General features: G+C 48.5%; 1 protein-coding gene across 4 annotated transcripts in view; it reads left to right on the top strand.

Annotated features, from left to right (window-relative positions):
• The window catches only part of LYN (LYN proto-oncogene, Src family tyrosine kinase), a 112,674-nt gene that overhangs the window by 82,969 nt on the left and 3,095 nt on the right, over nucleotides 1-26,610 (top strand). For all 4 annotated transcript variants that reach the window (XM_079902368.1, XM_079902369.1, XM_079902367.1 and 1 more), the window contains 2 exons: nucleotides 15,936-16,089; nucleotides 18,727-18,858. In XM_079902368.1, coding sequence (XP_079758494.1) covers nucleotides 15,936-16,089; nucleotides 18,727-18,858 — 286 coding nt within the window. The remainder of the gene's footprint in view (nucleotides 1-15,935; nucleotides 16,090-18,726; nucleotides 18,859-26,610) is intronic.

Here is a 26,610-nt window from a genome sequence, read left to right as displayed (position 1 = left end):
ATGAGAAGTAGCAGTGTCATTTTGTGAATGGAGCTATTGATGATGTTAATGGTGGAGAAAGCATTGAGCTGAGAGTTGGAAAACCTTTTCCAGCCTGGGGAGCATCATCCCTTTGGCCCTGGGGTCCTCCTCTGTGATAGGGGGTCCCCAGTCAGCTTTCCTGTTACCTCGGCTCTGATGTTCTACGACTAAGAAAATCTCTTCCTACTTAGAATATCTGTGTCAATTATCCCCTAAAAGTTAAAATGAATGCTTCTGAGTATGTTCAGAGGATGCTGATATAAGATTTTGACATTGCTCTAAATAAAGGAATATGAATGCATCCTACGAATGTAGTACCCGGGTGACAGGCATGTAAATCCTCTATTATCTTTTCTGAATAATGAATTTTATGTCTAAGACTTAAACTTCAGCCATGAAAACTTACAAGATGGACAAATTAAAGTAGAGTTACTGTCAGCATTGCAAAACTGATCGTACGCAGCTTCCTTCTGAAAAAGTTGGAAGAATAGGAAGCTGTCATTTTAAAATAGCGTAAAGGGCTTCCCTGGTGGCGCAGTGGTTAAGAATCCGCTTGCCAGTGCAGGGGACACGGGTTCGAGCCCTGGTCCAGGAAGATCCTACATGCCGCGGAGCAACTAAGCCCGTGCGCCACAACTACTGAACCTGTGCTCTAGAGCCCACGAGCCACAGCTACTGAGCCTGTGCTCTAGAGCACTTGAGCTACAACTACTGAAGCCCGCAAGCCTAGAGCCCGTGCTCCACAACAAGAGAAGCCACCACGATGAGAAGCCTGGGCATTGCAAGGAAGATTAGCCCCCGCTCGCCACAACTAGAGAAAGCCCGCGCGCAGCAATGAAGACACAACGCAGCCAAAAATTAATTAATTAATTTTAAAATAAAATAAAATAGCGTAAAACAGGAACAGTTTTTTTTTCTGTTAGGCAGTTGGGGTGTCTGGCATATTTAAACAGAGGAACCACAACTGGTTGTTTAACATAGCAGAAAAGGCAGAAGAAGTTTTCTTGCTTTAAGTTTGACTGGAAACCTTTCTAGCACCAATAGGAAGCTTTCAGCTCATGTCCAGGGGGAGGTGGTGGGACTTCTGGTCTACGTGCCAGCCCTACCTCTTATCTGGGAATGATTTTATCCAGGCGCGGCGATTTCTGGTCAGCATGACTATAAGTCACAAAATAATTTCCTCTTCAAATACTCATCTTGGAAGCCTGCAAGGCTAGAACCAAAGTAGTTTAGGAGCAGGCAGGGCTCATTACCAGATGCTCCTTTTTTTTTTTTTTTTTTTTTTTTTTGGTTCGCGGGCCTCTCACTGTTGTGGCCTCTCCCGTTGCGGAGCACAGGCTCCGGACGCGCAGGCTCAGCGGCCATGGCTCACGGGCCCAGCCGCTCCGCGGCATGTGGGATCTTCGCGGACCGGGGCACGAACCCGCGTCCCCTGCATCGGCAGGCGGACTCTCAACCACTGCGCCACCAGGGAAGCCCCACCAGCTGCTCGTTTTTAAACGTGGACGTGAACGCACCGGGGTGGGGGCTGCAGAGTCAATTCAGTTGCTCTTTGTCTTCAGCGCCTGGCTCGCACTCTCCGTGCTCCCCTCACCCTCTCGGTACCCCCCCCCCCACACCCCGCTTTTCACCACAACGCGTGCTGCGCACAGCCAGGCGTGTGCCAGGGACGGGATGAGCAAGGCGCATGCCTGCCTCAGGGAGCTTCTGGCTTGGTGCAGGAGGAGAAGGAGCGGGGAGGCAGCGGGCAGCGCGCTGCGGACATGGCCGGGGCGGAGCGGGCCGCGCTGCCGGCTGCCTTCGGAGCCCGAGGCGCAGGGTGGAAGCCAAGCGTGGCGGGGGCGGCAGGAGGGCAGGCCTCCTGGGCGGTGAGCCTCGGTGACAGGGCCAGCCCTGCCAGGCCGCGCAGGGGCGGATGTGGGGAGGCGCCTGTGGCTGAGGGAACTTGGCGCTAAGGGCGCAGGAGACGGGTGACGGGGAGTGGGGCCCTGAGCGCTAGACGCGGACGTTAAGGAAAAGCGGAAGCACTGGCAAGCCCTGGGTTCCGTGGGAGGGGCAGCGAAGTGCTTGGTAGGTGACCGAAGAGATGTATGTATTAGAGAAAAGCGAAAACTGATGATACTCAGCAGACGGCCTCTCGGGAGTTATGCTTTACCTTTGAGGAGTCCGAGGGTGCTGTTTGCATCTACCGTAACGTGCACTTGGGCCTCCCCGCTGGCCTCTGACCGACCCCCCGACCGAAGTGTCCGCTGTGTTTCGTAAACCTGAGACCGGGAAAGGTGGAAGGAGGGGGCGGGGGCGTGTCTGTGCTCCAACCAAGCTCATCTTTAAAGGCAACACCGTGTCGTGGCAGGAACCATCCTGAAGCTTTTCCAGCAGAGCTAGATTTCTCAGCACCCCGGCCTCCTCCCCACCCCCGTGTCCCCAAAGCAAAGAGCACTTTGGCCTGGGAGCCTGAGACCTGAAGAGGCTGAGTCCGGAGAGAACTGAGCCCCCCACCCGGAGGCTGCCCCGCGTTGCCCAGGAGGCGGCTGTGGGAGCCGAGCCGCGAAGGCGGGCAGCTCGCTTCTCGTCCTGGGAGCGATGGGGCCCGTGAACGTCTAAGCAGGAAGGCGATGCGCTGAAATCCGCACGCCCTGCGTTGCCCCGGGCACAGCAGTTTAGAGGAGGGACCGCGGCTGGAGCCCGGGGTCCCGGGAGGGGGGTGGGCCGAACGGAGCCCCGCCCATCTCAGGTGTGCGGAAGCGGAAAGCGAAGGCGACGCCCGGTGTCTGGATGGGCAGCCGAGCGCCTGGCCCCGTGGACGCCGGGATTGGGGGCCGCTGGGGTCGGTTTTGCTGTGGGGATTGAAGTGTGGGACACCCAGCTGGACATGTCCCAGTGGGCCAGGGACTTCACTGCGGTACCTGGGCTTGGAAGCGCGGCGCGAGCTGAGAGGCCCCAACTCCTTCCCCGCTGTCACTCTGACCCAAGTCGAACACTGTCTCAGGACGAATGACCTTGTAGCTACCGAACTAGCCTTGGGCTTCACCTCTGCTTCTTCCAGAGCCCGTCTGTCACACAGCAGCCAGAGAGCTGCTCTAAGACCTCTTTTTTTTTTAATTTTATTTATTTAGTTTTGGCTGTGTTGGGTCTTCGTTGCTGCGCACGGGCTTTCTCTAGTTGCGGTGAGCAGGGCTACTCTTCGTTGCGGTGCGCGGGCTTCTCACTGCGGTGGCTTCTCTTGCTGCGGATCACGGGCTCTAGGCGTGCAGCTTCAGTAGTTGTGGCTCGTGGGCTCTAAAGCACAGGCTCAGTAGTTGTGGCATATGGGCTTCAATAGTTGTGGCCTGCAGTCTTCAGTAGTTGTGGCTCATGGGCTTCAGTACTTGTGGCTCATGGGCTCTAGAGCACAGGCTCAGTAGTTGTGGCACACAGGCTTCAGTAGTTGTGGCTCGCGGGCTTCCGTAGTTGTGGCTCACGGACTCTAGAGCGCAGACTCAGTAGTTGTGGCTCGTGGGCTTCGGTAGTTGTGGCTCATGGGCTCAGTAGTTGTAGCTCGCGGACTCTAGAGAGCAGACTCAGTAGTTGTGGCGCACGGACTTAGTTGCTCCGCGGCATGTGGGATCTTCCCGGTCCAGGGCTCGAACCCGTGTCCCCTGCATTGGCCTGCGGATTCTCAACCACTGCGTCACCAGGGAAACCCCTAAGACATAAGTCTTAACTCTCTAATACAGCCTGATAGGTCAAACTTCATATTTCCTTGTTGTAATTTGTGTTTCTTTAATATAGATGAGGTCATGCATCTTTTCCTATATTCCTTCTTTGTTTGCAGTTTATTTTTCTGGGAACTGTTTCTTTAAGCTTTTTACCCATTTTTTGTTATTGGTTCATCATTATCCATCCCTTCTAATTACCCTTTTCATTACACATTAGGTTTGTACCGTATGTGCTGTTTTGTACGTATTGAACTGAATATTACAGCTTTTCATTTTATGGAAAACCCTCCATAAACATGTATGTACCTATTACAATATAATATTCTATTCCTGTGACTGTGTCGTGATTTCCTTACCATTCCCTGGTAGATGAACATTTGGAGAATCTCTACTTTTTCACTAATGTAAGTAACAATACAAAACATTTCTGTGGAGAAAACTTTACTTTCTGCATGTATGTCCTTAGGCCCCAGTAGCCAGATAAGAGGTCAGAGTAGGAATGTTTCTGAGTCACTTGACAGTCACAGCTTGTTTTCACCGAGCAGAATTGCACGTTTGTGCCCAGTGACTTGTTCCTCAGCTGGAGGTGTGTGGGGCGTACCCAGTCAGACCACATTCCTCCTCAGAGGCAGCACTGATCCAGCCATCACACATCCTCTCTCCTGCAAAAGACTGGACAGAAGTGCCAATGGCTTTCCTCTTGTTTCTCCATCCCCGGCATAAGTTGAGAACATTCTGCTTCCTTCTTCTCCTTCCAGGGTGATAAGCATGGTTCGATAGCTGCACATCAGGGGTAGGTCATCTAAATATTTATTTATTGGGCTGCACTGGGGTCTTTGTTGCGGCCCACAGATCTTTAGTTGCAGCATACGAACTCTTAGTTGCAGCATGCATGCGGGGTCTAGTTCCCTGACCAGGGATCATATCCGGGACCCCTTCATCAGGAGCACTTAGTCTTAGCCACTGGACCACCAGGGATATCCAGGGGTAGGTCATCTAGATGACAGTAGTAGCAGTGAAACTGATGCAGAAGAGGGGAGAATAAGCAAAGGAGATTTCTAATCTTAGTGTAGGTTCTTGACTGCCCTGTCCTGGGGGTACAGAGTGGGGAGTCCTCTCCCTGACTGGCGGGGGGCATCCCTTTAACAGCCTCAGGCAGCCGGTATCAGGGAGCCCCGTCAGCGGATGCAGAGTCTGGATCCAGCTTCTCCTAAGGGTGGCGGCAGCCACTCAGCAGAGGGGAAGCAGTGTGCCTGAGGCTGCATTCGGACACCTGTGGGCAGCCTCCCACCTACAGCTCCTCAGCTCTGAGAGAGCAGCCCTTCTGTCAGCTCACCATGATGAACCAGGTCTGGATGTGGGTCTTCTTGTTATGAATAGTAGTGGTATTAATATTAGTCATAGTGATCGTTCATCTCCATCATGCACTGAGCAGCCTTGCATTCTCCTTTTCAGTCTCATCTGGACTCTACCAGGTTGATGCTATTCTTATCGCCACTTTGCAGAGTGGAAAACTTGAGATTTTGAGAAGAAACTTGCCCCCGTTTTGTATAAAATCCAAGATGACTCATTGTAAGTCGCTGATCCACAGTCACAAGTGTCCAACTGTCTTCTGAGGCATCACTGGTCTACTTCCTTCTAATCCCTACTTGTGTGTTCACGTCAAGGCTGGGTTTATTTGAGGGTGGACTGAGGAGTGGCCCGGGGTGGAAGTGATGCGGCAGGAGGCCTTGACCACTGCCTAGTGTGGTTTGGTCCCCCAGGTGTGCATGGGCGTCCCCACGCAGGGTGCCCGAAGCGTTTCCTTGGTCGTCAGCACACTGCGCAGGGGCGGGTGATGGGCGTCGCCCGCTCTCCCTGTGGCCGGCAGCCTTTACCACCTCTGCTCCTGCTATCCTACAACTGGAAGCGCCCAGTTTTATTTTTCAATTGTGATAAAATACACATGCATTCCATCCATTTTTTAGTGCACGGTTCAGTGGCATGAAGGACATTCATGTTGTTGTGCGGTCATCACCACCAGCATCTCCAGAACCCTTCTCATCTTGCAGAACTGACACTGTGCACCCGTTAGGTCCCCGTCCTCCCTCCCACCAGCCCTTGGCAGCCACCATGCTACTGTCTGTCTCTGTGAATCTGATACTCCAAGTACCTCGTATGAGTGCAATCATACAGTATTTGCCCTTTTGCGACTGGTTTATTTCTCTTAGCATATTGTCCTTAAAGTCCATCGATGTTGTAGCCTGTGTTAGAATTCCATTCCTTTTTATGGCTGAATAATATGCCATTGCTTGCAGAGACCACATTTTGGTTTTTTTGTTCATCCATTGAGGGACACTTGAGTTGTTTCCACTTTCTGCTTTTGTGAATAATGCTCTTATGAACAGGGGTGTGCAAATATCTGTTAGATAGTGTACGGGTGTGTACTTTCGGTTGTTTGGGGTATGCACCCAGTGGTGGAATTGATGGGTCACATGGTAATCCGACGTTGAATTTTTTGAGAATCACTCATTCTGGTCTCCACAGTGGCTGCACCAGCAGTGCACGAGGGTGCTAATTTCTCCACTTCCTCAACAACACTGTTTATTTTCTGGTTTTTTGCTTTGTTTGTTTGTTTGTTTCTATAACAGCCATCCTAATGGATGTGAGCTGGTCCAATAAGTTTTTGCAAGAGAAAGTCTATGAGAATTAGTTGACAAATGGTTCTTCCTTTGCCGCTAATGAAGGTAAACCTCTTTCATGGAAACTTACTGGTTTAAATATGATTATTCAGTGCAGTTTTCTATGTGGAAATCATGTCTCCCCGAGACTCTGTGGGTCCTTGCATGCTTTTGGATTGATTGAATTTTGATCCGTCACGAAAACCTCACCAGCCCTAAGTTTGTACGTGTCAAGCTCTGCCCTCATCTTTCAGCTATGAAGGTATGACAGATTGCAGACTTTAACATGGCCACTTTTTAAATGATCTAGTTATTATTTCTCCTTTCTCTCCTTTTTCCTGATGTCAGCTTGCAAACATTCTACTGTTTGTAGCTCTTTTTATTTATTTATTTATTTTGCAGTACACGGGCTTCTCACTGCTGTGGCCTCTCCCGTTGCGGAGCACAGGTTCCGGATGCGCAGGCCCAGCGGCCATGGCTCACGGGCCCAGCCGCTCCGCGGCATGTGGGATCTTCCCGGACCGGGGCACGAACCCGCGTCCCCCGCATCGGCAGGCGGACTCTCAACCACTGGGCCACCAGGGAAGCCCATGTTTGTAGCTCTTTTTAAAGGAAGAAGCTAGTATAGATAAATAGTTAAGAGCACAGGAGGTGGGACCAGCCAGATTTGGATTCAAATCCAAGTCTATCTAGGAAAAATTTTTACTTCTCCAAGACTCAGCTTTCTCATCTTTACTGTGAATATTGGCTACTTTCATAGGCTTGTTTTAGGGCTTATAAATGCCTGGCAAGATGCCTGGGCAGGGTAACAGCCAATACATGGTAGCTGTCATCATCATCATCGTCGTCACTGTCATCACCACCGTCACCACCACCATCGTCATCAAAGCAATAAGCTCCATTATTTCTTAGAAGTTTTGCTTTGAAAAGAGGAATAAAGAAGAATATTTAAATAACCCAACAAAGCTAACACATACTAGGAAATTCGACCTCCAAACATAGCAAGGAATGAGCTCTATGCCACCCCTTCCTCTATCCAAATTACGGATTAAAGAGTGTAGGGATCCAGCGTGGAGGATCAATGAATATTACTAGATAGAAAAGTACGTCTATAGAAACTACCAAGTACTGCAAAACAAAGCTATCATATTTGGAGTACCGAGGAGGTGTGTTCTTACTTTAAACTCCCTGTTTTTTTTTACATTTTATTTTTGTGTTGTAATTAAATGGTCTTTTTAGGTCCGTTTGGGATTGACCCCAGGGGTGATAGAGAGGACCTTTCAGAGAGGCTTGAGACCCCATCAGAGACACTGTAGGTTTAACCCATTTGTTTGCTTCCAACTTATTAATATTAGCATGATCATTATTTTGTAAGCTTCCTAAGGCTTTTGAAAGTAATTAATTATTTGAATTCTACTTTCCCCAAGTGTAGGAAGGAAATACGTAGCTAGAGAGTGAGGCAAACAGTGCCTCATGGAACACGTAGAACCACAAGAAAAACAAAATTCAGTCTTTCCTGCTTTCTGGCAGGTTTCTTGTTCAATCTCTCTCACTGCTTGTCTAAGTGACGAATGTTTTCCAACTGGCCAATTCTAAGACAGATTGGGTTTTCGGTTCCAGTTTCTCATTCAGGCTGGAATTTCCTGGGGCAGATTTTAGCTTTGCTTGAGAGATCACATCGAGTCCCTCAATTAGGTTCCTTTATGCCTTTATTCCCTCCGTCGTCTGACTCACATGTGGGTTCTTCTCATTAAAATTTTAAAAATCACTCACTAAGCAAGATAGCCTGTCACTTGCCCGTTTCTCAGAACAGCGGTAGGAATTCGGGTGAACACAGAACGCTAAAGCAGGACTCACACGGCAAGGTCATCCATGCAAACACTCCGTGGTGTGTCCAGAGCATCCTTCGTGGTCCTTGGTGACACCTGCGGGGTCCGTGCACTGAGCGCATGCATGGGAACAGACTTGTTGCTCAGAGCCTCAGCCCCGGATGGAGGGAGCCTGCTGGAGGCTGGGGCAGGCTGGGTGGAATGCCGGGCTCACAGCTTTAATTGGGCTTCTGGGAAAAACAGAAAAAGATGCGTGACCTCTGTGGCCATTGCTAGCAGGGAAAGTCACTTGCAAGGAGGATTATTTGAGCCCGCCTTGGTCTGTAAAACTTGATTGAGATTTCTTCTCCAGCATTGTATTCCACATAAAAGAAGTCTGTCTTGTATATACCCAACGGGCGTTGGTGTTAGGTATTTCCTGCCCCAAGCATCGCCATCCTGCAAGCCCCAGATGGTCCCTGGCAACTCCCTTCTCAGTAAATATATTTGATGACCAGAGAGGAGGGTCCTGGGTTGCCTTCCTCAGGGCAGTGCGGCCGGGGTGCGTGTAGATGTCTGCGGAGGCCGCTCCCAGGGTCTCATCTGGGGAACGGGAACGCAGACTTTCTACTTCAACGTGGATATTGGAGAGGGAATTTAAAGGAGTATGCTCACCTCGGATGCTTCTGGAAACTTTGTTCTGCTTAACGTTTCTGACCTCATACCCCAGGAAATATCCATCTGCAAAGCATTTTGCGTTCTGTCGCCACCCTGCCCATCACAGGTGTGTGCATATGTAAGTGTGCGTGTTGGGGGGTTGGGTAGAAAATGATAGGCAGAGGAAGCAGAAGGGTAATGCTTTATGGAATGCTGGGCTCTGAAAACTTCCCAGAAGTTTGTATGTATCTGCGTGGTGTGTATGCATGTGGGTGGGTGTCAAATCATGTGTGTGGATACTGACGTACTGAACAATAGACACACGCTGGCAACACTGCCATAGAGAGGGAGTGTCCGTGGAGATCCTCCGAGGTGCCCCACCAGCTGGGGATCTCAGATGCCGGGGACGGATGCCGTGCACCCACCAACCGGTGAGGCTGGGTCTCTTCCCCTTGGAGGAGGCAGTGCCTGTGGGTCCCTGAGGGTGCGTCTGTGGGAAGGTTGGCGCATCGCCTTCACACCAGCAGTGGGAGAGGCAGAATCCCCAGTATTTGGGGTCAGTGTCCTCTGTGGTCACACGTGTGTTTCCAGCCCTTCAGGTCCCTGGCTGAGAAGCTGATTGGTGGGCGCCCGATGGTCATGCCTTTCCTTCTCACAGCACATTTGAAAGATCTCCCTGGAGGATGGCCGTGAGGCTGGGGGGTGGCTTATTTCACACCTGACAAGATGAGGTTGGCCTCTAACTCAGAAAGCATCATTTTTTTTAAAAAAAATTATTTATTTATTTTTGGCTGCGTTGGGTCTTCGTTGCTGTGCGCAGGCTTTCTCTAGTTGCGGCGAGCGGGGGCTACTCTTGGCTGCGGTGTGCGGGCTTCTCATTGCGGTGGCTTCTCTTGTTGTGGAGCACGGGCTCTAGGGCACACAGGCTTCAGTAGTTGTGGCACATGGGCTCAGTAGTTGTGGCTCGCGGGCTCTAGAGCGCAGGCTCAGTAGTTGCGGCGCACAGGCTTAGTTGCTCCGCGGCATGTGGGATCTTCCCGGACCAGGGCTCGAACCTGTGTCCCCTGCCTTGGCAGGAGGATTCTCAACCACTGCTCCACCGGGGAAGCCCAGGAAGCATCATTTTTAATATCTCCTCTGTGCCTAGAACTTTCACTGGGTACTAGATGCCTGGGATTTCGCCAGAAGCCGCTGTGTTACTGGCTCAGGTTGGGATCCCAGTGGGTCACTCACTTACCTAGTAGTTCCTGTCTGTCCTCCCAGGACAGCAGTGCATGCGTGTACACGCACACATGCACACACACACACGCACGTAGAAACATCAAACAGAGAACATGTCACCATATGTTTCCACTGAAGGTACAAAAAGAGGAACTAGGAAATGTACGCCCGCCATGCTATTTGGGCTGAAGAGCTCAAGAAACGACAAGCACGTGTAACCCTAAATCAGGTAGCTTTAAACCAGGAGTACAGACACTTCACTAAAGTTATCTCCTTGTATGATTATTCTCATTTTAGGTAATAGGGCTGCTTTTCTACTTCAAATGCCCAGTAGCTTCACACACAGACCCTCTAATACAGAGTTGGAAATTAGCACATGGAGACGAGACATTTTTAGTTCTTCTTTAGTGCTGGCAGGTGGTTTAGAAAGTCAAGGTTTTCTCGTGTTTGTGCATCACTGAGCCTGATGCTGGCGTGAAGCTGGTGTGGCCCAAGAGGTAGAGAATCCCCTCAGATGATTTAAAGCTGAAAGATTCAATGCAGTTTCCTAAGCCCCCCAAGTAGCGGCCCGGCCCCAGAACCATGATGTGGAGAAAGCGCTTCCGGATTCCCTGCCTCTGAGCTGTAAGGCTGGAGTCCTTCTCCCTTAGTTACAAGAAAAACAAGCTCAGGACACACGTTCTGAGCTGCTGATGTGCGAGGACTAGCCCGCATCCCCGTTATCTGGCCCGTCACCCACCCAGCTTCAGCATGGCACCCGCCTCTCCCCACCTGGGCTTTTTCCTGCTGGCTCTGCCCATCTTTGCTCCTTCTTCTTCTTCAGCTGAGTTGTTGGGGAATTCCTTTCCCCAGCGTTAGGAGGACCACAGTCCATCCACTCGTGGTGTTGAGACCGAGATTTCATTCCAATCTGTCTAGAACTTTAAATCCTAAAATAGCTGGAGTTGAAAAGCATTGGAGCTACCACAGCTCTTCTCCAAGTTCGGGTGAGTACAGATCACCCAGAGAGCTTGTTAAAATCCGGGTTCTGATCGAGTAAATCAGGGTCAGAATCAAGCTCCCAGAAGGCGATAAGGGACAAGGGCCGTTCTCCACCCAGACTGCAGGTCACAACACCTAGGGAGGCCTCACTCCTAGAGATGCGTGTTTAGGTGATTTAGGATGAGACCCGGGTTAAGGTAAGATGCCCGGTACACAGCCAGAGTTAAGAAATGCTGGTGTAAGGGTTTAAGCTTCATTTACCGGCTAAATGCACAGAAAGGAAATTGAAGTCACTTCCAAACCACTGCCCGAACCTGTGGTGTGACCCTAGGAAAGTAATTTCCTTTTAGCCCCATCAAATTCCCAAAGGGAAAGACGTTTATTGCTTTTTTTTTTTGCAATATATATATAGGGCTATTTGAATGAAAGAATGTTGTCCCGCTTAATTTTAGCCTGGTTATTTTCATTCTGACAGAGCCTTAACCTCATTCAAGCCCAGAATAGATCATCATCCCATCTTATTTCCCTCTTTTGAGTCATAGGGCAAAGTGGGCTTTACACCTTCTTTGCTCAGTTTAGCTTCTTCTAGACCAAGAAATCAAAATGGGGCAAGTTGCCCCCAAGGGAGTGAAAATTGGTTCTTGGCACATGGGAAAATCTTAGATATTATGATAGTTTGTGGCCCTCCAGAGCTCAGGCCTACCTGACAAAATCCTATTTCTTTGTATTTAATTTTTAATTTAATTAAAACTTTCTCCTTAGGAGATGATAATGGAAAAAGGTTGAGAAACCCTGTTCTAGACAAAGACAACCCAAACCAAGCTTGTATGTCCTTCCTGAGATGGGTATCCTGAGGTCTGCCTGGGGAAGGTTTGTGGTAGCTTTTCTGAGAGGTGAAATTTGGGCTTAACAACAATGAATTCCAGGAGGAAACTTCAAAAGCATTTTTCTCTCTTCTCAGTAAAATAATATTCTCTCGATGAAAAATTTGAGTTCCAGAAGCAGCTAGTTATGAGCTCTCTTGCTGATGGAACATTCTGGAATGTGATCTGGCGGTCAGACTCTCCTGGGTGTCAATCCTGGCTCTCTCCTTCCCTCCTGGCTCTCGTCAGGTTCCTGTACCTCTTTAAGCTTCATTTGCATGTGTACAATGGAAATAAAACTTACCAGATAGAGTTGTTGTTCAGATGAAACGTGAATTGGGTGTGATGAATGTAAAACAGTATCTGGTACATAAAAAGTGCTTCATTAGTGGTGGGAGAAGTAGTGGTTATTAATGTCTAACTATCCATCTATATATCTACCTACCTACCTATCAAGCAGCCACCTACCTGTTACCATCATCATCTAAGTGAAATATCTGTGGGCACAAAGCAATCTCCTGAATCAGACTGTGTCCTCACCAAACCGGAGCGACTCCACAGAACTCCTTCACAGATCAGCCTTTCTTTTTTATTTTTATTTTGCTGTGTTGGGTCTTCGTTTCTGTGCGAGGGCTTTCTCTAGCTGCGGCGAGCGGGGGCCACTCTCCATCGCGGTACGCGGGCCTCTCACTGTCGCGGCCTCTCTTGTTGCGGAGCACAGGCTTCAGACGCGCAGGCTCAGTAGTTGTGGCTCACGGGTCCAGTTGCTCCGCGGCACGTGGGATCCTCCCAGACCAGGGCTCGAACCCGTGTCCCCTGCATCGGCAGGCGGATTCTCAACCACTGCGCCACCAGGGAAACCCTCAGATCAGCCTTTCTGAGCTAATGGGATTAACGGATACACACTACAATATATAAAGCAGACAAAGAACAAGGACCGACTGTAGAGCACAAGGACTATACTCAGTATCTTGTAATAACCTGTGATGGAAAAGAACCTGAAAAAGAATACATATATACCTGTGTATAACTGAAGCACTTTGCTCTACACCTGAAACATTGTAAGTCAACCATAATTTAGTTAAAAAGAAAGTAGGAGGCGAGCGCTCCCCTCTCCCCGGGTCCCCGAGGATGGCTGAGCCTGGGGGGATGCATTTATGCAACAGCTCTTTCTGCAGTGCTGACAGCGGTTAGACTAAGTGGCCTGGAGAAGCAAGAATGTATTCGTGCAAGCGAAGTTGATCCTAGATCCCATTAGCCAAAGTGGCCTATGAGTTCTTCCTGCTGTTGCGAAATAGAGAAATAGAGTTGGATTTACTTTAGCCAAAGTAAATACAACAACCAAAAAAAAAAAAAGATTAAGGTTTTAAAAAGAAAGAAAGAAACCAAGAAAGAAAAATGCATATAGACCAGGGAAATAATACTTTTTATATAAGAAGAGAATTGTAGTCTTTTGTGACCTCAAAACCAGCCCTCTCCGAAAGCTTTTATTTTGCTCTCATATCTATTGTTTATTCCACTTGACAAGCACTGTTGTTTAGAAACTTGGTCTTGGTGAACGCTATTATTATTGTTTGGAATACGAGCCCCTCAAAGCACTGTGACGTGGAAAAGAAAGCCAAGCTAAGCTGGGCTTGCCACAAGTCTGTTATTATCTCAGAGAATCATGTTCAAAAATGCATTCGGGTCTGTGTAAATGCAGAACTCTGGTGAGTGTGATAAAAACCTTACCCACAAGTTCCCAGGACACTTTTATTTATTTATTTATTTTAATTAATTAATTTATTTATTTGTGGCTGCACTGGGTCTTCGTTGCGGTGCGCGGGCTTCCCATTGCGGTGGCTTCTCTTGTTGCGGAGCACGGGCTCTAGGCGCACGGGCTTCAGTAGTTGCGGCCCGTGGGCTCAGTAGTCGCGACACGTGGACGTGTTGGGATTGCAGCCAGCTTCCCGCTTCCTGGCCCAGTTTGTCTGGAATCATTGGGATGTTACATGCGGGCTCAAGAACAGGAGTGTGCCCTAAGGGGTTTACATTCCTGCGACGCCTAGGTGAGCAGGGGGCCCTGGGACCACACACACTGGAGGAGAAGGAGGGTCAGGGAAGGCCTCTCAGCAGAAGGGCCATCTCCCCTGAGACCTGCGGGATGAACTGCCCTGCGACAGGGGCTGCAGGAGCCAGGATCCTGGAGGGAGGCAGTGGTGGGAAGTAGAGGATAATGGACCAGTCACCAGGGCCTTGGGAGCAGCGCTAAGGGGTTCAGACGTTATCTGGAGGCTAGTTTTATGCAGGGAGTGACCTGGGTGGTCTTGCACAAAGGATTAAGGTATTCCTGTCGAGGGATGCTGTGTGAGGCTGGCCCAGCCATCCAGGCAGGGGCTGGACCCCAAGTCCACTCAGCAGGTGTCGCGTGGCCTGGGTCTTCTCCACTCTACCGGCCCGGCCTGCGTGCCACACACGTTATTCTTGGTCACAGTCAAGGTGTACGTTATCACATTGTCGTTTCTACTAAAGAAGATGCTCAGACCTCTTCAGTTCTTTCGGATTTATGATGTTACCTGTTCAAGACTCTTTGGGGCGAGTCCCAGGTGAGCCCCTGGGCTGCCAGGATTTTGGGACGGAGCTGCTGTATTCTGATTATTATATGGCAGATTTTCTGGCCATAGAAGTGGCAGCTGGTAAATTCCTGCAGCAGAGAGTGAACAGCATAGCATCCTGGTGATATTAAAGACCCAGCACGCTTACCAGAGAACTTTCTTCGGCTCTGAGAAGAGGGGAGTGACATGGCTGAAGCTTCCAGTAGATACACGTGAGAACAGAAAAGATGTAAGGTGGCTTCTCCCTGGTGGTGTTTGCTGTCTGGATGGCAGGACAGCAGTAAGCACCTTAAACAGCTTCAAAATAATGGCAAAGCTGTGGTCAGTAGGTGCCAATGGTTTTTGTACAAATTGACCATTGATGGTGGGTGTAGAGTGAAATTATCCAAGAGGAGTTCAGGGAAGGCCCTCTGGCCAGAAGGAAGCCTAGTGATTGGCTGAGAGGGGAAGCAAGGCGTTCCAGGCGGAGGTCAGGAGAAGCACCCCCCATAGTAAGGAGCTAAAAAGCTTTTGCTGAGCCACAGGGCCTGGCTGAAACAGCGGCGTTTGACTGAGCCAGGAGGATGCTGTTGAGGATGGGGTGTGGGAGTACTCAGGTCCTCCACGCTGAGCCACCTGGAATTCAAGGTAGAATCCGCAGAATACATTCATTCCTGTGTGACACAATCCTAATTAGTTTTCCCTCTAACTGCTCACCAGACACAGCTACTTGGTTCCTCCCTCCCTCCCTCCTTCCCTTCCTTCCTTCCTTCCTACGTTTCCTCCTTCCTTCTTGATTCTTATCTTTATAATTTGGTAATGTTTTCCTTAATAATCCTATTTTGATTCCTTAAAAACCCGATTTCCCAGCAAGCAAGGAGTAGCAGTTTCACCTCCCCTGCTTTATCATTTTATCCCTGCTTCGCTCCTGCTCTCAGCTTTATGTCTGGGTGACTCTGCTCATCCTGGAGGGACTGTGCGGAGAGAGCTTAGAGCCCGGGTCCTGTGGGCAGTCGACTGACCCGACAGCAAGGATGCTGCTGGCCAGGGACAGCCTGTTCTCGACGCCGCAATAATGTATTTGTGTCGGTACAGCACTTCCCTGGCTCTCTTTCCTCGTTTGAAAAACTGGGATACAAACATCTGTGTATCTACATGCAGGAATTTCGTAGGATCTGAAGAAAAGTCTCCACGCACTTAAAAAAGGATGAGACATGTAGCTATTTAAATAACCATGTTGAGAGTGATTACCATCGTTGGAGGTTTGGGGGCAGCTATTTTAGAAAGGACTCAAAATGGCGATTGTAATTTACCCACTGTTTTAAATTTTTGAATGATCGGAATATCGTACATGAAAGGATTTCAGGAACTCAGAAGTTTTCTGGTTTTCCTCCATATGTCCCTATATGGGCCTAAATGGAACATCTAAAGGAGAGTCTTCTTCTGTTTCCAGATCGCGGAGGGAATGGCGTACATTGAGAGGAAGAACTACATCCACAGGGACCTACGAGCCGCTAACGTCCTGGTCTCCGAGGCCCTCATGTGCAAAATCGCAGATTTTGGCCTTGCTCGAGTGATTGAGGATAACGAGTACACAGCCAGGGAAGGTACGTTCCCGGAACGACCCTTAGGTGTTTGGTTATTGTTTAATTTTATTTTGTTTTTGCCTGGTTTTTGTTTGTTTGTTTGTTTTTTTGCGGTACGCGGGTCTCTCACTGCTGTGGCCTCTCCCGTTAGCGGAGCACAAGCTCCGGACGCGCAGGCTCAGCGGCCATGGCTCGCGGGCCCAGCCGCTCCGCGGCACGTGGGATCTTCCCGGACCGGGGCACGAACCCGCCTCCCCTGCATCGGCAGGCGGACTCCCAACCACTGCGCCACCAGGGAAGCCCGTTTTTGCCTGTTTTTAACAAAGTAATTACAATAGGCATCATTAGAAAAAGAATTCATTTGGTACAATACTCAAAATGTACCATAGTTGCTGTTTGCGGTTTATTCTAGTAATTGTTTTGAAAAATTACTCTCTTGATTAGCTCTGCAAGGTACTTTTATAAAATTTACAAATGCTGTCGTTTGTATTTCGATTAAGCAAGGCAAAACAAAATGAGATTTGACAGGATCATGATTCTTTGTTCATATTACTTGTTAGAGCTTTTCACCAGAACAGTGAAGTATACTTTCCTTAACTATCGAGAAAATATTTGTAACAATAAGTCTATACCCTATATTCTGGCCTTTTAACTACAAATTAAAACATGGAAATTATCACACACACAGAAGTAAATATAACACTACAACAATACACTCCTTTATTTTCCCACCTTCCATATTATATATGTAAACCAAAAGACGCACAGAGTAAATCTTCGAGTTCCTGGCCTGTCATTCTGGGGCCAGCCCTGTCTGGGGCTGCACTGACCTTTCCTGTTGCAGATTCTTCTCTGTTGCTTATGATCTGAGGATTCTGATGGTCTCACTCGTGAAAGTTGAGTGGGTTTTTTTGCAGTGCTTTCTCTCTTCTGAAAGAGCCAAGCACTTTCTTCGACATTCCTAAGAATTGTTAAACAAGGATTATTTTAACTACATGTGTGTTATTTCTGGAAGGTACCCACAGAATTTATAGAGGTGACAGACAAATTGAAACTTGATTGATCTGATTTGTCTAGCATCTCCTGCATTCGTCATACTTACGGTAGTTCTCCTGCCTCAAGTTTGCATTCTCTTAGGTGGATTATAATTTATCCTTGGCCTTAATTATCTTCAGCAAAGTGGCAGGTCAAGGAAAATAGTCTGAGGAGAAGTAGCTAAAAGGTAGTGAGCATCTGCAGGGTGGCAGCGGCTATTCTAAGTGCTTTCCATACATCATCTCATTTATCTTTGCAATAACCCTATGTGATAAGTAGTATTATTGTTTCCACCTTATAGATGAGAACAAAGGAGAGGTTCAGAAGCTTCTGAGGACCCATAGTAAGTGCTAGAGCCAGGACTCAAACCCAGGAGATGTGGCCTCAAAGTGCATGAGTCAGAATTTATTACATCGGTTTTGTAGAATTTGACAAGCCTAGAGTCTCACAGAAATAACCGTTCTCGTGAGAAACAGGTGGCCTAATGCAGAGAGCTCGGGTCCTAGAACGAAACAGTAGGTCACCTCAGGGCAAAAGTCAGGATATTTACCCTCACTGGTATTTCCTCTGTGCCAAGCATGCAGACCCACCCACTTAACCCTGATGGCAACAGGGGAGGTTCTGCTGTTTACTCATTTCATGGATGGAAGTGCCAAGAAGGTTCCGGGGTCATACCTGGCTGGAAACAGCAGAACCGGGAGTCAAGCCCCCCCAAGGCCATGCTGGACCCCAGGCTCCACCCAGCCACGCCCCACACATAGGCCCCGCCCCTGGCCCCACCCTAACCACAGCCCCGCCCTTCCTGGCCCCGCCCTGTGCGCTAGGCCTGGACTTCACAGAAAAGTCTAAAGCAAAGACATAGTGAAGGCAAATGTATTTTAAAAATTCTATAGTAGTTGGTGGAAAGCCCTTGCCTTTCCAGGGTGCAGAAGTGCCCGAGTCCCCTGCTTCCCTTGAGGTGACCCTGCGAGTTCCCCGGGACCAGGCTTGCCTCCCAATGTGACCCGGCGGCTAAGTCGACCTGAGCCTCACCAGCTTCTCGTGAGAAACCTAGTTTCATCGTCATCTCACTCTGGGCAGATCATCAACCTACGCAGTTCCTAGAAGAGTAGTAATGTTTGGTCCTATCAAATGAAAGCTTGGAGTAGCATCTAAAATCCCCGTTGGTACAGGCTTCAAGAGATGTATCCACAAGAATATACACATCGAGATACGTATATTCCGTATAAACATGCTCTGGGTCATTAGAGAAAATGTGAACACGAAGGATACACGCTGTAGAAGGCTGATGTGTTGGGACAGGTGTACAGGCTAAGAATAGATGCCTTTCCATTCGGTGTCATGTTCTCATGTTTCAAGTGTGCTAGTTGTGATTTCGCTAAGACAATACACAAGAAACTTTGCTTCTTAAGAGGGGAATGCCCGCGAGGGAAACAGAGGGAGGCAAACATTCTTAGTATGACATTTTGTACCATCTCTATTTTCTACTGTGTGTATGTGTTAACCTGTTCAAAATCATTCATTAAAATTTTCCCCGCAAAGGAAAGTGTGAGGGTCACACGCCCATGACTCTTTTGTTTCAGCTCAGAGACCCAAGTAATACACCTGTGTCTTCTGCTCTAGGTGCTAAGTTCCCCATTAAGTGGACAGCTCCAGAAGCAATCAACTTCGGATGTTTCACTATTAAGTCTGACGTGTGGTCCTTTGGAATTCTCCTGTACGAAATCGTCACCTATGGGAAAATTCCCTACCCAGGTATCAGTTACTTACCTATTTCCATTCACTTGGTATATATGAGAAAAAAGCAAGTGTCACGAGTCATAAAAAGATAAACTTATATCCAAAAGTAAAGTAAGCCCACAGTGCTAGAACTTTATTTTGACTGTCGTTACTGGAAGGTGTCCTAAGATATGCTTAGAAACTTCTCTGCCCTCTTGCCTGATGGAGCGTATATTCTTTTGCTTCGCTAATCAGTTCCACACCTTGCTGTCTAGAATGTGCCTGGCACCATCACAGGTACTGCTGATAAGGATGCATTAGAGGGTTAGACACAGGTGCCCCTCCCAAGATAAGGCTTTTACAATTCTTTCTCGGTCAGTTTTGAAACAGAAGTTCACACAAGGGACTTTGGAGTCTCTGCCTCGTCAGGCAATAACCACCTCTGTGTGTGAGTGACAGATTCTTCAGATCTTTGACTTACTGGACGTGGGGACATCGTTCAGTATTTCCGGATTCCTAACCTCCTCGGAGCCAGATTCTCCCAGCTCTCCCTTTTTCCAGGATCCATGCTGGAATGTGCAAGAAGAGGGATTTTTCCCCAAGCTGTCACATTCTTGTTAATGTTTGGCTTTTAACAAAATGAATGGATACGGCCAATTTTAAATTAAATCTTTAATGTTTAAGTCATGCCCTCGTTCAAAAAATATCTGAGGGAGCCCAGGCACTCACGAGGTGCCCGGATGGAGCAGTCCCAGCTTTTGCCCTTGAGCGCTAATACCTGAGGAGGGAGAGACTGATAACAATCACTAATAATAATCACTGGTAATAGGGCCAGTGCGCAGGATGGGAGGGGCGCCATGGAGGGGGCACGGTGGTGTAGGGATCGGGGGGTGGGGCAGGGCTGCAGGTTCTAAACAGTGATCCCGGCAGCAGCAGGGAACTCGGGGACTTGACAGAAGGGCCTGGGTGGCCCACGGGGTCCCGATCAGGGGCTGGAGGCGCGGAGCTGGGCGGGAGCGGACGCGAGCCTCAGGGGCCACGCAGGGGCTTCGGGAGCTTTGAGACAGAGCAGTCGCACGGCCTTTGCGCTCCTCGTCGCCCTCACTGCCCTTCGGGGTTGAGCCGTAGAGAAGCTGGGGCCCGGGGGGCCAGCCGGAGGGGAAGGCCTTCAGTGGTGCCTGTGCAGTGGGCTGACTGTACCGTGAAGCCCCTCTGGTGCCCGCATTTCATATTCTGACGGCCGCTCTGTTCTAGACACTGAAGTTCATGAACAGCACCCCTGCAAAATGGGGACAGTATTTCCTGATCAGCCCGGATATCTGACATTATATATCTATAACCTATAACCTATAGAGAAAGATTTTATATATATATATATATGACATCTGATCAGGTGAACATACAGCCTCACACTTGTTGTGTGGTATGTTCTGCATGCTCCACAGTGATGCCAGACGAGGCCCTGAGGCTCTGAGAAGGGGACTCTTGCCCAGAACTGCATCACGAGCTCCTGGCAGAGCCGCTGCGGAATCCCGGCCTTCTCAGCCTGACCTGCTGTGCTCAATGCCCACGATTAGAAAATGCTCGGGGTGAAAAACCATAAAAATTATAAAATAACCAGGAGAAAAGCAGTGAGGATCGCACACACACACACACACAAACCTGATAGGACCAACCAGAGAGCATCCGTTGGTCTATTCTGCAGTCTCTTGTCCTCTGATAGGACCAGGGATGTGTCATCCTTTCGGGAGTTCTGGGTTGATGAGGTTTCCCAGTCACAAGCATTGTATGCTATGAGAGCCTCTAGCATTAGGACATGTGAACAGAGCGGACAGTCCTACTTACTTAATTATCAGAGGACTCGATCCATAGAGAGCATGGACACTGGTGAACATAGACAGTACATGCCAGTCCCATCACTGTTATAAAACTGCTTCCGACAGGCCCACTGACAATTAAGTTATCGGAGAATACTTTCTTTACCCGGAAAAGCGCTGGACATGTCTCTTTTTTGTGTGGTTTAGAAGCTATAGGCCTAGCTTTGCAAAATAAAAAGGCACTAAGAGAAAGAAAAGGGGAATAAAAACAGAAGAGAAATAAGAAAGTCTCCTATAAAATGAACAGAGGAAAAAAAAAGACTAAAAGGTGTAATATATCAAAATGTTACTATCCTTGAGCAATGAAATAACAGGTTACATTATTTTTTTCTTGATAAATTCCTGAAGCGGCTAACTTTTTACAAGTATGTTTTTATTAAATATTTTACTTCTTGTCTAAAAAATATATTTAAAAAATCAGGTAGTGCAAGAGGCTTCTGATGGGAACTTGCCCCCGGGGCCTCACCCTTGTCGGCTCCTGAGACGCACTGGCTTTCGGGAATCCTGGCGATTTATCCTAACATTTGCTGTTCATCGTTCTAAATATTATACGCAGACTGTTCTTTCCTAAGTCAAGATTTTCCTCCATTTTAGTTATTATTAAATAAGAATATGGTCACACGGTTCTAAGTCCAAGAGGTACAAAGAGGTGTAAGGTGACAGGTGCGTCTGTCTGCAGCCACGCAACCCCTGCTCCCAAGGCAGCCACTGTTCTCAATTTCTGGTGCATCCGTCAGAGACATCCCAGGAGTATCAAGGCGTATATAACTAGAGCTGTACCAAGTACACAGAGTGACTGGATGCCCAAACGGATAGCAGCCACAGAAAACAGACCCTGGGAGTGTGAGAATAAAATGTACAATGTTGTTAGTAAACTTATCAAAACTCTGGTCGTCAAATACGAAGTAAGCGCTGGTGGAGCACGGGAGTGTCGTTTCCCATTTGCAGTCCTACTCGCTGAACAGACGCTTTGAACTGGCACAGCTGGCGCCGCGAACTTCTGTGCACATGGGGTGTAATGCAGAAAAGGGCTTTTCCGTCACCTGCTTTTTAGGAAAGGGCTTTGCACCTAGTCGTTGTATTGGGGGCAAATCTCAAAACTCCTTTGTCTTCGTTTACTGTTAGTCCATTTCAACCCTATTTTATTGTTATGCTTTTAAATGTGCAGCCCCTAGACCGAAAGCTCTTGCCGTGAAGCACTCTCCCCTCATGGGTGGGGACGCCGAATGAGTAAACAGATCACGATTGTTGCGTGCTCGACTTTGGAGATTGCCTCGTGAAAATTGGAGGCATCAAAGATAATATTCTTCTAGTTCGTACCTAGAAGATACACTCCGCTCCAAATAGGACTTCTTCTGGAGAGACTCGTGCCCTAAATATACTTAAACAGCTAAATAAGGCCAGTTACCAAATTTGTTTATGTTACGAACGCTAGTTCACCAAACGTCCTCACCTAGAATTTTAAGCAACTTCTTCCACTGACCTCAGCTTTCCGAGTGGCTGCCCTGAAGGCTGATGGCTTCTGTACTGTCTCCTCCCTAGGATCCCGTTTCCTCTATGGAAGCATTCGAGATCCTTCTTTGTCCCTGAGATTTATGGCCATGTACCTTGGTGTGACACTTCTGTCATTTTTATGTCAGCTCGGTACCTGTTTTGTTCTTTTGATTTGGAAACTTGTAGCCATAGATTTTGGGAAGTTTTCGTATATTGCTTCTTTGAAAATTCGCTCCTTGCCTCTTTCCAAATCACTCACTGGTAGGACAGTAGACCTTCTGGGGTGATCGTCAGAGCCCCCTGTCTACGCTTCTGTCCCTGTCATCCTGTCCTCTGTCCTCCTCTGAGGCTTACCTTCTCCCCCTTGCTTCGGTGAGACGTCTTGTGGAACAAGGGCCTCTGGACCACCGGGCTCACTGTCAGCATCCTCACCCGGCAGTATCTTCAGGTCTGTTCTCTGGGACTGTTTAGTTCCTTCTGAAGAGGATCTTCCAGGCCCTGCCGGTGGGAGCACCGCCTGGCCATCAGCGTTCCGGAGGCGCCCTGGGAGCGGACATCAGCGTCTTTCTTTGCTGCTGTTGTGGGTTTTCTTATTGTGGTAAAAGAAACACAGAATAACATTTACCATCGTAACCATTGTTAAGTGTGTGGTTCAGTGGCGTTAAGTACATCCACAGTGCTGTGCGACCATCACCACTGTTCATTTCCAGAACTTTTTCATCTTCCCAAACCGATACTGTGGTCCTTCGGGTCATTAGACACTAAGTCCCCATTCCGCCTCCCCCCCCCAGCCCCTGGTCACCTCTGTGCTACCTTCGGTCTCTAGGAATTGCACTGCTCTCGGCGCTCCTGTAAGTGGAATCGTACCGTATGTGTCCTTTTGTGCCGGGTTCATTTCACTCAGCTTGGCGTCCTCAGGTGCAGCCCGGCTGTGGCCCGGGCCAGGTGCGCCTCACTCTCCTTGCTCCCAGTGTCCTCCACGCCCCCTGCACTCCTTCCACTGGGCCTGGAGCTTCTCTCCTTCCATCCCTCCGGCGTTATCCTGGGCACCTGCGAGGCGGGTTCCAGGTCCAGGCCTGCCTGCAGCACCGACCTCAGCCCAGGAGCGCCCCGTCCCAAGACGTGGTGACCAGACATCCACTGCTGACTTCTCTCTGGCGGGCGCTCGGGTCACGTTCCTCCTCTGGGCTCAGACCACTTCTGCCTCTGGCTGACAGGTGTCTCCCGATTACATCAGAGACGCCGTTCTTCTCTTTCGTGTTCTCTTTTGGTTTGGGAATGAATTAAAGGGAAAAAGGGAGGTGGGGCAAAAAGATCCTTCACTATCTTAAAAGCAACACTCTAGTCATATTTGTATAGCAATTTTCTAAAGAAACTAGAGGGGACCTTTGTGGTTGGGGGTTTGTTTTGCTTCGCTCTTATAAAGAGAAAGGAGGTTTGAAAAAGACGAAGCTTTCGGAAGCATCGTGTCTTTTCTGGCTGCTTCTTGCCAGGTATATCTATAGCATCTTAAGCTATATGTGAACCAGAATCAGGAAACGCGTCGTGCTGCAAATGCTTCGTCACAAGCAGCGCTCAGAAAAAAATAATTTGCCACTGGGTGGGGGCCTGCGGTCCCGGGCCGGCTCTACTTCCTTGGCTCACACATACAGATTCGCTCTGTCGTTAAAGATCATCCTGGTTCCTGGAGTGCCCGGGCTTCTGTCTCCTGTAGCCAACCCCCGTCCCTTTTCTCATCTCTGCTCTACTGCGTTCTTCTCCCTCCCTTGCTCCCTCACCAACGTTTAGTCTCTGCCAATTCCTACCGACTCCAGATGTCACCTCCTGCCCACCCCCCAGCTCCGCCTCCTGAGCTGGCTTCCCCACCGGGCTGTGTGCCATTTGAGGACAGGACTCTGTCTTAGTCATCTTTGTACCTCTCAGAGCTTAGTGCCAGCTCATGACCCGTAGGAAGTACTCACTACACGCTTGTCGAAAGGAGGGAGGATGGAATATGCAGTTGCTTGCCTTTAAAGATCACCAGCCAGTGGGTGTTTGCCTTCTTCAACCTAACAACAGACCGGCACCGGGTTTAATCTTAGGGTTCGGTCAAGGTCTCTCTCCTCTCTTTCTTTCTTCCATCAGACTTGTCCGTTGATAGCCGTATTTTGTTGGTAGATTTACTTGTACATAAAAAGACAGACTTCAGATTTCCTTCTTTTTATTCCTCTTATCAAGTCAGATTCCCCAGGCAGGCTGGAGCGTGCCTGGCCTTCCTCTGCATCATTGAGAGAGTTCTTCGGAGTTAGGAGAACATATAAGAACAAGGAAGAAAAAAATCTGCAGTGCAGCAGCGTGGGCCCTAGAAAGGTTTATTTATCTTCTGTGGGCACGTTCTGACCTTTTATGCAACTGGGGCTTCTCCAGGAAGGAGGTGAAAGAGGTATTCCTACCCAGCCTTGCAGGTCCAGCGGCTGTTTCCTTTATCCTGGGTATTAATCCAGGAGGATATTAATCCTCCTGCCAGGACCCCAGAACTTTCCCCAACGCCCATGTAGAAGTAAACACGGATATTTCTTCAGAAATTTATCCAAGTGAGCTTGGCTAGTTACAGAAGCCAGAGCAATGCTGAAGCCACATAATTTATGGAGACCAGGAGCCCAATTAAAGAAAGCGATGCAAATCAGCCCCTTGGCTTCAAGCAATGAGAAGCAAATGAAGTGTTCCAGTTAGAACATTCCCGTTACACAAATATTTGAAGATGATGTTGCAGAAGTAGACTTGAGCAAAATTAATTCACCATGTAAACAACTTTCAAGAGATCTTAACAGTTATAAGGTTGGCTTGGATCTTCCCATTTCACAAACAAGGGCTCTTCCAAGACAGAAATAGTCGTGTCTTTTTTCAGGGCTTTAAATCCAGGCAGGGCCCTTCAGTCACTGTGTCCTTAGAAGAAGAAAGGTTAGTTAAGGGCAAAGGAGTTCAGAGGTCACTGATTATGACCCACAGTAAGAAATAGACAGAAACCCGTTCCATATATAAAACAAAAGTTTCACAAGACCACACTGACCTTTGCCATGTACAGCGCACTCTGATCTTTTCTAGTTTACTCTATTATATTGGTAATTTATATTTTTAAATACTGGTAGCTCCCCCAAAATCAATTTATTGATCCCAAATGGGTGGTGACGCACAATTTGTAAAACACGGATTTGAGAATAAATTCAAAAGAAGGTTCTGTTTCCAGTCAAGTCAAAGATGTTTCCCCTAAACTGTCTAGTTACCTTTTAGGATCTTTCCAGTGACCACTAGTGGTAAAATCTATGGCTATGGAAAGGAGATAACTATGGAAAGGGAATGGTTGGGGTGAATGGAGCTCCCCGTGTGCCAGATATTATATGCATTCTACGCGTGAAAATATTCCACATGAGGAACAGCTCCTCACTAGAGGAGCCCATGTCCCTACAGAATAAGGTAGCCACAAAATAGGCCAAACACCCAGCTGTGGATAAGTCCTGCTAGAACTGCCAAAGGAGCATGTCTCGATATCCCACTTTAGCACTGGAGGAAAATGTTATTAAAATGACCTTTTCTTCCTTAAAGCCATTCTCAGTATCAAAGATGGACAGTTCAGCATCTGAACTGCCCTGAGACATGTGACCACAGTAGAAGCCATCCTCCGTGGTCAGCTCTCTCGCAGAGCCCCGTAGGAAGAGCGGGCAGCCTGCTTCCCCCGCCGGCTGTTGAGATGTGCTCTTTCCCACAGCCTGGCGGACTCTGCCTCTTACTGTACTGAAGGCCGGGACCATTTGAGGAGTGGGGATTAAACGATTGGTCCGGCTGACTTAAGGATCCTGACTTCTTTAAGTACACTTACGATGACAAGCTAATTTTGAAAAAGTATTGGTAGGAGATAATGTACGGGAAAATGATCTTTTTGGTATTACAGGTAGAAGCTGGAAAAAAAATACTACAAAAGAAAGTGAGATTAAGTGTTAGGATTGGGCTGTTCATTCACAAGGTCTGTCAAGTCCAGTGTCCTTTGTCATTAGAACTCACTTTGTCTTCCGTTTACCACGGTTGCCTGTTTTCACTTTGGCAACTGAATGGTGCCTTGATCGCCTTCGTACTAACATTTATTTCATCGCTTACAGAAATTTCCTTAGCCTCTGTACCAGTTTTCAGAGCTGCCAGCACAAAATACCACAAACTGAGTGGCTCAAATGACAGAAATTTATTTTCTCCTGGTTCTGGAGGCCGCAAGTCCAAGATCAAGGTGTCGGCAGGCTTGCTTTCTCTCGAGGCTTGTCCTTGGCTTGAGACGGCCGTCTTCTCCACGTGTCTCCCCCGACCTTTCCTAATCTCCTCTTCTTACAAGGACACCAGTCAGAGGCAGTTAGGGACCACCCTAAAGGGTTCATTTTGACTTGATCACCCC

The sequence above is a fragment of the Stenella coeruleoalba genome (assembly GCF_951394435.1).
Source record: "Stenella coeruleoalba genome assembly, chromosome: 17".
NCBI lineage: Eukaryota > Metazoa > Chordata > Mammalia > Artiodactyla > Delphinidae > Stenella > Stenella coeruleoalba.
Note: the sequence above shows the minus strand (reverse complement) of the source record. Positions and strands in the feature narration are given on the sequence as shown.